Here is a 17,143-nt window from a genome sequence, read left to right as displayed (position 1 = left end):
CTTTTAGTGCTCTACAGCAGTATTGTGGCATTTATTATCTTGCCGAGATATTTTAAAGGGTGAGAGGTCAAATCATAAAAACGGGACATTGAGAAGCAAGCATTGAAAGGAAAACAGCAAATCATATACAAAAATATTAAGGCCACATCCACACTAATTCGTTTTTATTTTAAAGCAGCATTTTGAAATGAAAACGATCTCTGTACACACAAGCGTCTTAGCACAGTTTCAGAATTAACCTCTGTCTGTACTAACATGTTTGAAAACGCATATCACATGATCATTGAGGCACACTAGGTGTGCAAGTGTCAGTGCAAACAGGAAGCTGACAGTCTACTCCGTGGTTGGCTGCTTGGTTACAAAAAAACCTACAGAGATGGTGAAAAGTAAGACGAGATTTCTTTGCTTGGGCCAACAACAAGGGGGAACTTAAGAGATGGCAGAAATAGACTGGGAGTCGTTGCAAACCAAATACAATGGCATGTTAGAGTGGAACCTTAAGCATTATTCGACGCTGGGGGAAGCCTTGGTGATAGGAAAGAAGTACCCACACAAGAAGGATGAAATGACAAAACGTATGTAGACCGGGCTACAATGTTTTGGCTTGACACATGACTGATAAGATCCAGCCAGGAAGCAAACGTGGGTGTCTGCGTCATCGTTTTCAAAAGTCTCCATTTCCACAACCCCAGAGTTTTCAAACTAAGACATGGTCAGCAGGGTTTTCAAAGCTCTCCATTTTAGGGGTTCCAATACACCACAGTAGTGTGGACACTGCAAAAATGTAGCAACAGTTCTGCGTTTCATAATGAGAACATATTAGTGTGGATGCAGCCTTATTGAGTAAGGTGAATCCTTCAGAGGAGCTACAGGCCAGGCTGGACTGGCTCCTCCTTCATAAATGAGAAAAAAATATTTGTTCTTATCTTGTAATGCTGAATAAGACCAGTGACCCACCCTCCAAAACACTTTGTTCATTCCTTTAACAAAACTGATAACAAAGACTAATCTTGGTTTGTCAGTTGAGTGTGTATGTGACACCCGTTTCTGTAATAGACTAAGGAGATGCATGTCTTTAAAACAACATGCAACAGTACATGCATGTCCTCTCCTTTGCCTTTCTCTAAATACATCCTAGAAGCACCTCTTGTTTTAATCTCCTCTCTTGGCCCATGCTCAGTATAACTGGAGGACTGATGTCACTCACTGTGTCACATCCTCTTTCATTACAATGCCTCAGTGTTTTTCCTATGGAATTGAAATGGAAGGGAAAGACCAAAAGCACTTTGAAATCAATTCTTTCTGTTGCTGCAAGGCTTTTGATTAATGTCAAGAAAAATGTCGGCCTCAAAGTCTGATTTGGGAAAGGCTGGGTGTTCAGTGTATGACAGACAGATGAAGACAGATAAGCAAACACTGTAGTCACAGACAGGTGAGTGCAATAATGACCTTTCAGCTCAGTGCTCTACTTCAGGGTCAGAACTGGCCAGTTCTGAGAACAATATATGCAGGGGATAAAGAGTATTGTGAACACCTGCGAAACATAGGATGTCAGCCAGCTTAATAGCAATACAATATGCTAGGGATGCACCGAAATGAAAATTTGTGGCCAAAGCTGAATAATATTAAACGCTTGGCTGAATACCGAGTACCGAATACCGAATGCCGTTTTTTTTATTAGTTTTCATTAGTTTTTGCAGATGAACCCCCTCCAGATTAGTGTTGTCACGGTACCAAAATTGGGACCCACGGTGCGATACTAGTGAAAGTATCATGGTTCTGAGTAGTATCACGATACCACAGCAAAAATGAGGCATATGTGCCTTTTGTCATTTATGAAAAGATAAATCACTTTTCTATAATACATCAATGATATTTCAATGGAATAAATTACTTATTGACTTATTCATACTTCAAAAACAGCATCAATAAGTGATTAACATAGGGGGATCAAAATAAAATAAATAAATAAAATAAGAATCAACCAGCCACTCTCCTCCCCTGATAAGTCCCTTCATAAGTAAAGAACAGTCCCTAAAGTGCGGTGAGGTTTGTGGGCCGTTACCTGCCACAGAGAGAAATGTGAACTGCTCGTTTCTCCTCTGATACGTCACATACTGTGTGCCGCCATGGCTCGGCTGTTCAGGTAGCCTGCTTTTGGGCAGTCATGACAACAAATTATTCACCTGGAGCCCGCCGCCGGTAAGCCGTTATCATGCGCCGCCGTATTTGACAGGAATAGCCTACATATTCCTGTCTGTGTCTGTGACCCCCGTTCAACCCACAACCGGCGGGATTTGCCGTTTCGTTTTTGCTGCTGGTTGAAATCTGTACTCACACAACGTGGTGAATGATTTATTTTGCCCGCACAAAACTATTTTTAGTCGCAAATGCGAGTGGTGATGGACGGAGTAAAATATTGCCACACTGCCGACATTTTACTCCGTCCATCACCGCACGCTGTTTGATTGCGTTATCAAAACACGCCGCTATTATTCGGCCTTGCTTTTCACTTATTTCACCGAATACCGAATGTGTGTTTTTTTGCAATATTCGGCCGAATATATTCGGTTACCGAATATTCGGTGCATCCCTACAATATGCGCTACTTTTGTGAAGACTATAATATAGCATTTTTGTTGAGACTGACAGAAAGGCTGTTCTAAAGTTTTGTCCACCTAGAGGTCAAAATAACAAAGAGTTTGTGTTATCAGCATGTCATCAGTAGAGACAGAGATGTGAAGAAACATGGTTCTGACAGCATGACAACAGCAAACAATTTTTTACCTACCTGGCAGTGTAAAATCTATTTGAAACAGGAGGAGTGTTCTTATTCTCATATCTCTATCTCTGAACACTCGATTTATTCATTTTACCCAGCAAATTGCTTCTTTGTCTTGCCAACCATGTATTCATTTCCTTCACCTCATTAGTTCAACATTAATGTCATCATGGTCCTGCTTAAATTACCAGAAACTGCTCCAAATGAAATCGAATTGTTCACAGTAGCAAAAAACAGACTGGAGATGACTTTTTACCAACTGCCACTGGGTGTCAGGCTTTACATGTGAATGCACACACACTCAGTAGGCAGCATGCTTACAGCAACAATAACTAGGAATACAAGATTTTTCCATTAGGTGCTGGACTTCGTAGTGATTTTTCAGTTTGTAGCATGGAAATCAACTTTTTTTGGTCACCCAAATCACAAAAAACAAAATAGCATTTTCTTACTCTAGTGGTGTATAATGATGCAGATAGTTTGGGTTGTCTGAGATTTCCAAGAAGTCTTCTCACCAAAAGTTGGATCACATTTTTGTGTAAAATGTATGTATGTATGATGGATGGGCCAAGACCAAACCAAGAAAAAACATACCCAAGCCAAAAGTACATAAAAGTATGCAGACAGGGTTGTCTTTACACTTCTAGGAGTATAGTGTATCTGCATTGCTAAGTTCCACTAGAGGTAATGAGAAAACGTTTATTTGTAATTTGGGTGAACCAGACACCAGAACTTAAGGATTCTTTTTGAAAACATGGTAACACTGAATTGCAGGGAGCAGATAAATGTAGTCAGTAACATCCTTTTAGTCAAGAAGCACATACATTTACAGACCTGTATGAGCATTCTGTGTTAAGTGCAGCATAGTTTACATGACTTCTGCCGAATTTGCCTGTATCAGACAAATTTGTGAGATTGGACACAAAAAAACTTTTAAAACACTACAGAATGACAATTAGTCCTCTAGTTCAAGCAACTCCAAGATGTTTGACCTTGTTGTAATTGTCCGAGCTGTCATGAGCCTTTTCAGTGGTTTTGGGACATGTTTGATGATGGAGCTTCAAAGTTTTTTCTTGACACTGGAAACAGCAGTTGACAAATCGGTGTCAACTGAAGGTCCCTTCAGATGCTAATTCTGGAGCTTTTATTCAGAGTCCTAATCAGAATAATAGGTTTAATCACTTTCCATTGAAAATTTCAACTCAAGGTCCATTTACTCCACCACTGAAAAAAAAAGTCAAATGCTCAAACATTCCAGAAAAATCTTGTAAAAGGGTTCCTACACGTTATACTGCGTAGGAAGCAGTGTAGGAAGTATGGAATTTGATTGTAGTCATTTCCAGGTCTGGATAAGTATGGGAAACAACAGAATATTGTCTTTCCAGACTGTAGCTCTTATTCAGTTTTCTAAAATATACAATTAAAAATTTCTAAAAATAAATTGGTCATACAAAAGGAGTGTTTTTATCCCAGCATTTGGAAAAGGCAGCCAACACAGCCAAAGTTTTTACCACTGTGTGAGAGAGTGCGGGCCAGAGCGAGCTTGAGGTTGTTGAAATTAAGGCAAAAGATAGTGCAGAGCTGTCTCCACGCCTGTATGTCAAATCCTGCAAACATTGTCCCACTGCCTTATAAATAAACCAAATCCAGACATCCACGACCAAATGAGTTTGAAAGTAAATGCAACAGTATCTGTAAATTACATATAGAGTACATAGCATCACGGATAATCAAATATCAAGCTTGTCTGGACATTTTTGAGTTATGCATTGATGTATTTTACAGTAAAATAAATGGACTGTCTTTTCCACATAAGGAAACCATACCTTTTTGGCTATGTTCATTGCCGTTTCCATGGACACAGTGTATAATCAAGGCTCCACAGACACTGGGAAAATTAAATTATATAACTTTTTCCAACTTATTTTCAGATATGTTTTTATAAAAGAAACTGAGAAATGTGGGGGCAACAATAATAGGTAATTATTTGTTCAATATGTTAAGGGAAATTAATATGAGAAAAGTTAGCTCTGGTTAGTTAGCTACAGTACCAAACTACAGTCTTCTAGAAATTATTTGGGAACACAGTGGCATATATAATCAGAATGTAACATACATGTTAAATAACAGTTGGATTTTAGATTAATTTGTTGACATAATAAGCATCTAGCTATTTGCACTCAGATGTCTAAGATGGTTTGAAAAAAATTACAGACAAAGTCTGGATATTTGAATATGGAAAAAAATGAATTTTAAAATGGAAAATATGTAGGAACCCTGGAGCAAGCGGACTGGCTTTTTTTTTTTTTTTACACTGTTAAGTGGAGGTGTCCAACCTCTGCCATAAATCACTGCAGGAAATCCTGAGACATGGAACTGAGTGCAAAGAAGGAGGAAAGTATTGGACTAACATGCACACCATAAAGTTTTAGATGGTTTTGTTGAAAATATTTGCTCTGGTTTTGTATCTCTACAACTGTAATAATCAGCACACCTCATCTTGGGACAAGAAATATCTTGTAGTTAGTAAGGATTGTGTGATTTTGAAAGTCTTCAGTCTGCACTGACTGTTACTTTACTGAAAGGAGAGGACATTCTTTTAGTTGAGTCCATTGTCTTTCTGGGGCAAGCCCCCTCATGGACTCGTGGCAGTCCACAGAGTGTCATTTACCCTCCACTGATCTAAACCAGGGGCTTGTGGATCTTACAGTGACATGTCTTTCTCAACTTGCTCTTCCAAAGCATGATGGTGGGTGTTAGTGCTGTTGAATGCTGTTTTCTTGTGACTGTGAACTGATGAATCTGTGAACTGTGTTATCTCTAACCCCCTCTCTTTGCTTGCATGTTTGCATGCTGTGCCCTATCAAACGCAGACGGAGATGAAGGTAATAGAAAAAACAACACACAAGTTGACTGTTTTTCACTTAAAAACTTTATTTCAGAGGCTCTCTTGTTTGTATTTTATGTCTTAATGCCTTTATCATTCCTTCCAGGCCTTAAGACATTAGCATTTTTATTGTTTCTGTTCCTCCTCCCCCGACTCTCTTCATCTGCTCCTCTCTTGTGTTTTCGTGTTTGCCTCATGATGCCTCTCCCCGCTCCGTGTCTCACCCTTTTCTCTTGCGTGAGATGAAAATCACGAGGATCAGAACTTTGCCGTCCCTTTAAACTCCTCTCTCTGATGCCTTCCCATGTCGCCCACATTCAGCTCCCAAGCCGTCGTCACACTACAACACATTCTCAAAAGCAAAGTAAAGCTTGTTCATTTTCGCTTCTTTAGTTAGTGCTTTGACTTTCTACCACAGAACTTGTATTTCCCAGCTTACCCTATGTATCCCCATGAAGTTTCTGCTTGGCAGGGGCGCCTGTTGATTCTCTGGCTCTGTGTGTAAGCTCTTTGATTGGCTGGTTGTGCAGGCTGTCGTGTTGCCTTAGTTCCTTCTAACACATGGGCTTTGAATCACCTCCAGACCAAATGGAGACACACTCCTCGTACAGACTGATAGTCAGGGCAGGGCATGATCAACAGTGATTAGCAAAAATCTGAATCTGAGCTGTTAGATTTGTTTCCACTTCAAATCTCAGAAAACACCAATTTTAACTTTTTAAGCTTTTACTGTATTTGCTCCAGTTCCTACAGTCACAAACACATGTTGACACGTGATGGCTTTAATGGCTGCCATCATTTTAAGGGAGCTGTTTTTTCTTTTGGGATTTAGTGTTTCACTTCCCTTTGTCGGGGCAATTGCAAGAAACAGATTTTAAAAATGATGGTCAAAAAAAAAATGGCACAGGCCCATATACCTAGTATGGGTTCATCTTTAAAAATTGGATGCTGCACTTCTCATCATACATCACATATTTTGTTTGAACTGTTTTGTAATTGCTCACGTCTTTCAAACCTTAAACCCCCAGTCTGCAACGCAAGAAGTGTCCAAGCCCAGATATTCAACTGACTGTCTGCACAGCTGAAAAGATGTTCTTTTCATAAAATCAGGCTGTCTATGCAGTAGAAAGATGAAAATACTTTTGAAATGGTGCTACCTGACCACAGAAAACAGAGAAAAAGGCCTTTGGCATTCACTTTTGCTCAAGAGGTAGAAAACCTACAACTTCCAGAATGCACTGCACCTCACCAGACCAGTAAACGCTCCTGCTGATGGGTGATGTAATGTGAGCTTGTCTGTTTTGACACAGAAAGCAATATGGCAGCCTGGAGGTAATATGTGATCTCACACTACAGTTAGACAGTAAGCTAAAATATAATTCTGCAGACATTTGAGGCGAGAAATAAGCAACGCAGTCACAGAGTCTAGGCTCATATTTGATTAGCACTTTTAGAATAGAATAGAATTTCCACCACGGGTGGAATTTTTCTTCGGCTCACCAAACACAAAAGACAACATTGTAAAAAGCAGACAAACAGTCAGTATGGCAAGCATATAAAGTCAGTTACTTTTTAATCTCAGTTGGATCTGAGTTTGAGAGAGAGAGGGCTGCTCTCTGTCTCAATCCACTTCTTTACTCAGTGTTCATGGTGGCAGGTGTACAAAATACAATTTGTAGTTCGAGGAACAGCCCTAGACCCGGTGAAAATTTAAAGTGGGATATGAGCATGGAGATCTGAGCACTGGGAAGATGGAGGGAAGATTAATACAGTTCATTTAAACATACTACCCACATCATTATGGTATAAAGTTGGTTGAAAAGTAGCAAAGTATCCTTTTAACTAATCTTCTTCTGACTTAACAAAACTCCATTGTAGCCACACACGTCTACGATACGTCTGTTTTTACAGGTTGAATAGCAGTCCTCATGACTAGAATTGACTCAAATTGACTTGACATGTTACATGAGTGGAGTGGCCCTTTAAATGCACAGCAAAGCCCATAATGTCACTTAATAGCATTTTTCGTTAGACTTTCTCTGTCTGGTTAACCCACCCTCACCTCTTTCCAAATCCACACCTTCAGTTGTAAAAAGTCACAAACTGGGATGGGAAAGAGATGAATAAGGGCTAGGCAAGATATTCAGTGGTGGTGTTTAAATTTGCTCCCAATTTTCTGCCACTTCCAATGGCTGTATCTACATAAATGTGCAGTATGGTTAAATGGGCTGTCGTTAAAAGAAAACAGGCACAGACACATTTGAAAAGATGTCAGGTATTATCATAGACTAATATGCTTCTCTTCTCAAATGACACAGTTAGAATCGCAATATGGGAGTCATATCCCACAGCTGTGTGAGCATCAAATTTAATGCTCATTTCCTGTCAGTCAGTCATTTGTAGTTCACTCCTTTCGAGACGAATCCAGCGGCCGCTTTGTATGTTCCACCATGTTGCAGTGCTGCCATTACTGTAGGGCAAGTCAAAGGGTCTGCTGCTGCCTGCATGTGGTCATTGCCTAAGTTAATGCAGCTTGTTATGTTCACAGTAATGCCACAGTTAGTTGGTTTAGTTCATTCATTCTGTGGGACAGCCCCTAGACAGTGTAAAGTTAGCTGACAAATGTAAGCTGTGTTAGCTAAGCAGTGTTAACTTTGCTGATGTTAATTGTTTCGCAATCTGTTTTTTTCCAAAGTTGAAGTTTTCCCATTTAGTTGGAGCAGCTGAGAATTGCACAGGTTCCCTCCAATGTTGTCAAAAATAACTTTAAATAGAAAGTAGAGGTGAAAGGAGAAAACTGTACACTTCTAAGGAGAGCTTGCATTCAAGCATGCACATGTTGGGAGATGCCACTGCAGTAATGGGGCCTTGTTTACTTCCGGTACTTCCACGGATTAATCTTTACATGGATGCTATCTGATGGCATCATGGTGTACAGCATGGACACAGGAAATCAGATCGGTTGTTTGAACAGTTAGGAACTAGATGTTCTATTGATGGAAAAACTCATCCTCAAGTAAGAGTCTTAACACCTTAATTGTCAGTTTTCACACAACTCCCACAGTCGTGTTCTCGTATTCAAAATGCCTTCCACTCCCTTCAACAACAGAGACAAAATATCTGTTTTGGATATACACACTTGCTGGGTCTTCCTAGCTTATCTGGGTTAAATACTGTGGTTGATGCTAATTTGTACTTTTACATCATGTTTTCAGTTCATGTTAGCTATAGCTCAGGAAGAGAAAAAGCACTATGAAACTACACATAGGTTTTCTTATGTATCTCAATTAAAGTGTCCTTTCTACCCTACTCATCCTCCACCCTCTTCATCTTTCTGTACCTCTTCTCTTCATTATCTTTCTTCATAAGGTCCTTTTTGTATATAATGTCTTTTAAACAAAACTTACTTTGTTTTCAGCGGGACGTAGGCAGTTTGCTCGCCATGAATGGGCCCAGAAGGCGGCCTACCTGCTGGGCTGTACCTTGGAGGAGCTGTCCTCTTCTATCTTTAAGCACCAGGCCAAAGGACTGCAGCACTCCACCTCGTTCAGAGGAGGACCGGATGACGCTGGCCAAGGGGACAGCTCAGGTAAAAATCCAAACTGAGTCCTTGGATCTTCTTTGTAAGAGGAAATGTTCACTTTTCACTTGATATCTTATGTAGTCATTTGTGGTTGCCTTACCCCTGATATGATGAACAGTTTAGAGAGGTGCAGTTTCCCAGGCATGTCTTAAATTCAAATAAAAACAAGAAGTTTGTGCTCTAAAGAAAGGATCAGCACTCAGTGAATAACCTCCTAAACCCTATGATAAGCTAATATGGCAAGGCTTAACTATACAGACCAGTGAGCAGTGATAACTAACATGTCTTTGGGGTCACTGGGTGGGATTTCGTCTAGTTGGTCCCACGACACCTCCAGGAGGCTAGACAGTGATCTCTGGCGTCCCAGAGACACTCCCCGAATGCCAAGTGTCACTGCTCCCCCCACCAACCCAATAACCTCCTTTATACCATGGTCTGGGTGAATACTCAGTTCTGATTGGCTGCAGGTTGTCCGTTAAAAGGTGTTACAGGACAGCTAAAAAGACGTTCTGGTTAAATTGTCTGATGACAGGTTCTAAATTATTGCGCTGGCTCAGCTGCTAGTTTGTAACCATAGCAATGGAGACTCAGAGCAGAGGCAATGGATTACAACAGGCAACTTGCAGGCTTATTGGGCTCCGTCAGCGCAGGACAGACGATACTGGAGCAACATCTTGTCGTCTCCAAATGTCCCAACAAACAGTGCTCAATCTGTCAATCTCCGTCCTTCAAATGCCACTATGATGGACATACCCATATCACTTTCAAATTTCACTATTAATGGTAATGTAGCATTTAATTTTAAATAGGAAACAATCGTTAATTTGTTAATGTGTTTATATGATTTAATCTCGACTACTATATGCTTATGAATTATTTGTTGCAATTAAAAATGATTTTGACTAGCCTACTATTTGGATGTTGATTATTTGAAACAAATTTTCTTGGGCCTATAAATGAACGCCAATGAATCATGAAAGTAATATCTCAAGGTTTTTTTTGCACATCATCCTCTGACCACCAGAGTCTGTAACACACAAGCGGTAAGAAGTGCACTGGCTTTCTGAAATAATCATCTTCTGAATAATCAATCAATCAATCAATCAATCAATCAATCAATCAAATTTATAAAGCCCAATATCACAAATCACAATTTGCCTCACAGGGCTTTACAGCATACAACATCCCTCTGTCCTTAAGACCCTCACAGCGGATAAGGAAAAACTCCCCAAAAAACCCTTTAACGGGGGAAAAAAAAATGGTAAAAACCTCAGGAAGAGCAACTGAGGAGGGATCCCTCTTCCAGGACGGACAGACGTGCAATAGATGTCGTACAGAACAGATCAGCATAATAAATTAACAGTAATCCATATGACACAATGAGACAGAGAGAGAGAGAGAGAGAGAGACAGAGAGAGAGAGAGAGAGATGCAGGACAGACGGTAATGACAGTAGCTTACAACAACATTAATGAAAGTAATAATATTATAATTAGTAATAATATATTAATATCTGATAATATACATGTGTGACAATAATATGTGTATAATAACAGTAGAAGTATGACTAGTGATAACAGCAGCAGCAGGAGGCATCTGGCAGGACCACGGCAGCAGCACAACCACACACATCACACGTGTGTGCACAAAGGCTCCGGAGAAGAAGCCGAGTTAGTGACATCCAGAATGCATGCAGAATGGTTAGCAAGATGCAGTAATACAGAGAGAGAGAGAGAGATGTAACATTTAGCCATCATCTCACTTCCCTTCACTGATCAGAGTCGCTATGCTCTGTACACTGCGGCCACAGCGGGTTTCCATGGCAACGCCTGTCAACTACAGAGATTAAATAGTCCGCTCAGCTGTGGCTTGTGAAAAACTCTTGATTTTAACCGTAAAACACATTAAAGCATAAATAATTGATTTAATATTCATTTCTTTGGTAAGTGACCATGGTATAAGCGGGTTAATGCCCTTTGAGGTGTCCATTATCAGGAATTAATGGACTTCGCGGAAGCTCCGCTTCGCGTCGGACGGTTCACGCCTCCGCGTCGTCCATTAATTCCTGATAATGCACACCTCATTGGGCATTAACCCTTACTTACCTTACTTACGCATGGCTTTCTCAGCCCAAACAGCACTGCCACCTTCAACCAAACCCAGGCTCCGTATATGCTAGCTCCAGCTAGAAACAGTGCTGATACTACCTTTCCTAGCACATTCATTCATACTCTATTTCACACACTACATAGCATAACTACAATATGAGCTAAAGTTAAAGGAGATAAATAAACTTACAGGATCAGCAAACACACTCACTTTGCAGCACGGTCTCAAACAAAATGGATTCAAATAGGCCACTCCCACACTTAAATAACCTTCCTCTTCCTGGATTTCCTCCTGAGAGAAAGTGGATCTCTCCACCTGATCTCAGGGAGTTATGTACTCTGCATAGTAGTTCCCCCTGCTGGCTCCCAACTGACAAAAATTTAAGTCCTTGCAGAAAACACTATGCTCACTTTTTGCTCCGTAGAAGTAAAACCTTATAACACCTACACTGGCCGTGAGCAGTAGATATCTGCTGTAGACTGGAGGTTGATTAGAATTGACGTTCTTCATCTTGTTCTTGTTGGCCCTGAATCTGATCTGTTGTCTCTTGACGCCCCCCCTCTGTCGCTCAGGCTCCAAGGTCACAGCTCTGGAATGTTTGGAAGCCATGGCATCAGGACTCTACTCAGAGCTCTTTACTCTTGTCATCTCCCTTATTAACAGGTCAGACCTTTGAATATTTAACTCGAAACATGTCACTTCCTTATTTTTGTCCTGTTTGGAGTACTTTTTCAAAAGCATTCATGATGTAGTAACCACATATATCTGTTGATTAAGAGCAGCTTCTTACTCAGAGTTTCTTTGGTAGTATTAACATGGGATGCAGATTCATACCTACTTTCCTTCTATGTTCCTTTTTTCCCCTTATCCTTCATTCTTCTACCATTCCTTTTTGGCTTTAACTTCAACCTTCCATTCTTTCTCTCTCACCTTATTCTCTCCTGGTTACTTTTATGCCTCCATGCCACCAATAGCTATGGCCAGAGGCTTTATGTTTTCAAGTTGTCCATCTGTTCATTCATCCATTCCATTCATATTATGGGTATTGAATGAAGTAATCTGTTGGTATCAGTATCACTTAAAGGGTACTGGTATTTTAACTTTTTAAACGGTACCCAAGGCCCTAAATGAGGTGCTGTGGACATATACTGATTGTGTTTTTCAGAAGAAATCTAAGTCTGTGTTTTGCTTGTTACATAAATTGAACTATTAATTTGGTGAGGAATTTAAAAGATAGTCCTTTATAAGACTTCAGTTCAATTTTAAGTTGGTACCTTGTATAAAACTCTGTTTTAAGGTTTTTCTTTTATTCTGTCAACCTGTTGTGTAGAACGTAGAACGTACATATGCTAAAGGTGAAACTGCTCTTCTCTGTTATAATGCATTGTTAAAGGAATGTGTTTGGATTTTGGATGTACAAAACAAACTATGCGCATCAAATCTTTAGCACTAAAGCCTCATGATATCTTTGTGTCCTTCAGGGCTCTGAAGTCCAGTCAGCACTCTCTGTGTTCCCTGCTGATTGTGGACACACCAGGTTTTCAGAACCCACGGCTAGCTCAGCAGCAGCGGGGAGCCACATTTGAGGAGCTCTGCCACAACTACACCCAGGAGAGGCTGCAGACCCTGTTTCATGAACGCACCTTTGTCCAGGAGCTGGAGAGATACAAGGAGGTGCTGCTGGGCTGACAGAACACAACTCTAGATAGTGACTTAGAAAGAGCATAATCATATTAGCACATCAGCTTTTTTCTATTCTAGGATTCTGTGTGGTTAAAATATTCTCAGCTATATAAAGTCAAAAATATTGACCGAAATGGTTGATTTTTTTAAATAACAACAAAATGATATATTGTCTCTAGTGGCGTCTAACTATGCAGATATTGTAATTTTCTTTAACAGTGGCAGCCAATGGAATGTATTGGTGTCCATGGCATTCAAAAAATGACATTTAGAAACATTTCACCATCTTCAACAGTATTCTTAGGGACTGTAGCTTCTTTGCATATGACGTCATAGATCGGTGCGCTCTCCAGATGGAAAGCAGGCAACTGGAGGCAAAGATTACCAACACTGCATATACGCCTATGGTTTGCACTGGGACTGCACTGCATTGGGAACAAACAAAAACAAGGGCCGCCAAAAATAATGGGACTTAAAGGTGAGAAGTAAAATTTTAAAAAAAAGTCACTTAAGCCTTGTTCAGACAGCAGCCCAAATCCGTTTTTTTTGCAAATCTGATCAGAATCCAATCTTACTGACTGACCATTCGCATTACATATTGCAAGTAATCAGATCCGATCTACATATGTCCATATTGTCGTAGTCTTATCCACATTGATTTCCATGGTAACGGGCTACGCCCAGGAAAAACAAGCAATGGCAGCAGCAAACTGTGTGTGTTTCTGTCTCAAATGGTTATGTGGACCCGCGGCGCAAACTTTCTCCTAATTGCAAGGAAGCAACAGAAACGGAGGAGACTGCTAAGTTGTGCCGCCTTTCGTGCTGCCATCACTGCTGGAATGGTAGTGGAGCGATTAGTAATGAGTGAAATCAAAACTCTGCTCCAGCTCTTTTTTCCATCATGGCATTATAGGTCTACATTATGACAGAAATTCTGTTGTGTGTTTTTTGTTGTTGTTTTTTTAAATCTGTTAAGAAAGTGATGTTAGCATTATGAACATACCATTCCCAGGTGTATCCAGCCTTTCTTCCTCATCTTCCTGACTGTTGCTTTCCTGAATGTTGCGCTCTTCCTCTGCTGTGCTGTCCAGAACAAATTTAGGATCCACACTGGGCTTGTCACGAAGAATTTCGTCGAGATACTCATGTCCTGATATATGGCTTTATTTCTGTATGTACCTTCTAATTTTTTCTGAACTGACAAATCCCCCCAGATAGCTATCAGGCACTTTATCTCCTCGTCCGTCCATGGTTTGTTGTTTTCCTCCATGCTTTTAACCCGTGGCTTGACTATTTCTTCCACCTGTAACTCCACAGGCTTCGCTAGGCAAGGAGCGTCGTTGTTGTTCGTGTTGTGCTGCGAGTGACTCAGAAGACACTTGTAAATCCTATTTGAGCGACCGAGACGCTCAGATTGAAACAGATCTGGAAAAAAAAAGATCAGAATCCCATTTAAACCATCTCCGTATGTGGTTTGAATCAGATTTGGAAAAATCGGATCTCATGTGTTTTTTCGCTGTCCAGACTGTCGGAAAATCAAGCTAGATACAATCTGGAAATGCTAAAAATCCGATTTGGAGTGGTAATCTGAACAAGGCCTTAGAAACAGTGGCAGATGTGGATCAACAACTTTCATCTTAGGGGTGGAGTCATCTAAAGTGTAAAGTTAAAGCGTTGTGTTAAACATGCCTGGAGTTGGATACGGTTGCAGTGAGCTGTGACATCTTCCCCATGTTTTTAGCCATGACTCAGATCTGAAACAGTTGTTCTAGTAAGTAGAAAACAGTAACTCAAGTTACCTGACATTAGCTGGTAGCCTGACAGCAGTCCAGCCATGTACAGAGTTGAAATATGAAGATAATTATACACAAGCACATTTACTCACCAGGCCAAAAACAGGACTGCACTCTTGTGCACTTTCATCAGCTCAATGTGTAACGTCAGTAACACTGAGGCCTGGAGGACAAGGCCATTTGTACCAACGATAGTGTCCACACCGGGCAAATCGGTCAAGTTGTAGGGAAAATCAGTTTTCTTCGTTTTGTATGGATCACATCCAACATGAGTTTCAATTTTCTGACAATAGCTGTTGCCTGCAGGTTCATCCAGCCCTTTTTTGCAGTCACTTTTCCTCTGTATCCAGTTCACACAGTGTATGGATTTATCACTTCCTGCCCTCCATCTGAATTTTGCACATCATAATAGTCACATGACTGCAAACAAGCTATTTTTACTGCTGGAAGTAGGTCCCATGAAAACTTTTCACATCAAATTATTATCCTTGGTTCCCTTCAACTCTACTGTTTTGGTTGCAAGCTTAAATCTCAGAGACAGTAATCAACAAGTTGGACGATTAAAAGCAGAACTACCTGCATGGAAACATACCACTAGAGGCAACTGAGAAAGATACATCCAAAGTCAAATTAACTTAATTATAGTGCTCTGCAAAATCAAATAAGAAACGTGTCACAAGCATTGTGCTAACAACAAAGAGATGTACACTCACACAACCCAATCTACAGTCTACTATTGGCTAGTTTTATAATCAACCTGAATAGCTACAGTTGTGATTCATTTATGATCTCATCTTCTGCTGGTATATCTCCTGTAGCTTACTAACCTGAATCTTTATCCCCTCCTGCATCTAGGAAAACATAGAGCTTGCTTTAGATGACATAGAGTCCAGTACCTCACTCTCTGTAGCAGCTATTGACCAAGCCTCAACCCAAGCTCTGGTAAGCACAAGAAACATCACGATACTACTGTATGTCTGTTTCAGGCATCTCTGTGCATGTGATGTCATTGTATTCTGTCCTGCCTGAAAACTCTTATCAGAAAAGGTCATGAGCCTCACAAAAAAATCTATTTATTTGTCTGCCAGGTGTTTGATGTTTTTTTTTGTCAAAATAATTCTTTATCCTTTAATAGTGACAAAAGCAGACATTTATATGCTGTACCAGGCCTGCTGCCATCCAATTAGTTTGACTCTCTGTGTTTGTAGCTCATTTTTTTTTCTAATTTGCTCCTTTTTCTTTTGGAATTCTTTCTACATCAGCAATATTAATTGGAATCAAGTTTGTGATTTGTTTCCCTCTTGTTGACTTGGAAGGGTCCCTCTCCCTCTGCTCATCAGTTGGCCTCTTATTGCAAAGCCCATTCAGTTATTAGGGGTACAAGTAAGTGTGGCTCCTGGCCTTGGTAGAAAATGTGGAGCACTGATGTGTAGAGGCCCAAGCTAGTGGCATTAGCAATTGTTTCAAAATGCCTGTGAATTGATTTGTGTTGAAGTTGATTGTAATTCCCTAACCTTGACTAAGTTGTCTCGTTGGAGATGATCCAGACCTGCTCAGATTTGATCACCGGTGATCACCGCACAGTGCATACCGGTTAGTTTTGTGTCCGACTTCATCCTGACTTATTACAAAAGTGGACAGCGATAATCTTGTGATAGCGAGGCAGCTGCAGTTTTTAGAGCCATGCGCTGCAGTTGCTCTCCACCGACTGCAAAACCCAGGGCATGATGGAAAACGCCTGGCTCTCACCTGACCTCATACAGCAGCTGATTGGTTTAGAAGTCGACTCAACAATATGACGTTTTAGATAAACTCTTAATTTTTGTTGAATTTCAAAGATTTAAATGTTATTTGTCTGATTTGAAGGTTTATTCTGTGAACAGAAAACATGTTGTGTGACTGATGGTGAAGTTTAGTTGTTGAAACTAAATACATTCATCATAAACTTTACAGAGTTTGTTATTAACAGTTTTATTCTTATTTCTTTCTTTTATATTTAACACATAATTAACAAAGGAAAATCAGATAAAAAAACACAGGGATGGGAAATAAACAAGACAAAACAAAACACAACAAGACAAAGAAAACAATCACAGAAAGAATTAAGAATTAAGAAAAAAGGGATGGGGGTGGGGGGTGATGCAAGGGTGACATTCATGTTAGATATGTTACATAAAATAGATGTCATACATCCATTATGGGTGGGGCTACTGTTTCAAATGTGCAAGGACAGAGTCCCAGTCATCCTCCAGCCCCTTATCAAAGTCCTTTAACAGACAGGCTGCCTGTTCCATGTTTAGTAGGTCC

General features: G+C 40.3%; 1 protein-coding gene across 6 annotated transcripts in view; it reads left to right on the top strand.

Annotated features, from left to right (window-relative positions):
* The window catches only part of myo18ab (myosin XVIIIA b), a 241,528-nt gene that overhangs the window by 80,283 nt on the left and 144,102 nt on the right, over window positions 1-17,143 (top strand). For all 6 annotated transcript variants that reach the window (XM_049576736.1, XM_049576735.1, XM_049576734.1 and 3 more), the window contains 4 exons: window positions 9,088-9,258; window positions 11,933-12,023; window positions 12,842-13,034; window positions 15,692-15,778. In XM_049576736.1, coding sequence (XP_049432693.1) covers window positions 9,088-9,258; window positions 11,933-12,023; window positions 12,842-13,034; window positions 15,692-15,778 — 542 coding nt within the window. The remainder of the gene's footprint in view (window positions 1-9,087; window positions 9,259-11,932; window positions 12,024-12,841; window positions 13,035-15,691; window positions 15,779-17,143) is intronic.

This window comes from Epinephelus fuscoguttatus, linkage group LG5 (genome assembly GCF_011397635.1).
Source record: "Epinephelus fuscoguttatus linkage group LG5, E.fuscoguttatus.final_Chr_v1".
In the NCBI taxonomy this organism is placed as follows: domain Eukaryota; kingdom Metazoa; phylum Chordata; class Actinopteri; order Perciformes; family Serranidae; genus Epinephelus; species Epinephelus fuscoguttatus.
This window is presented reverse-complemented; position numbering and strand designations above follow the sequence as displayed.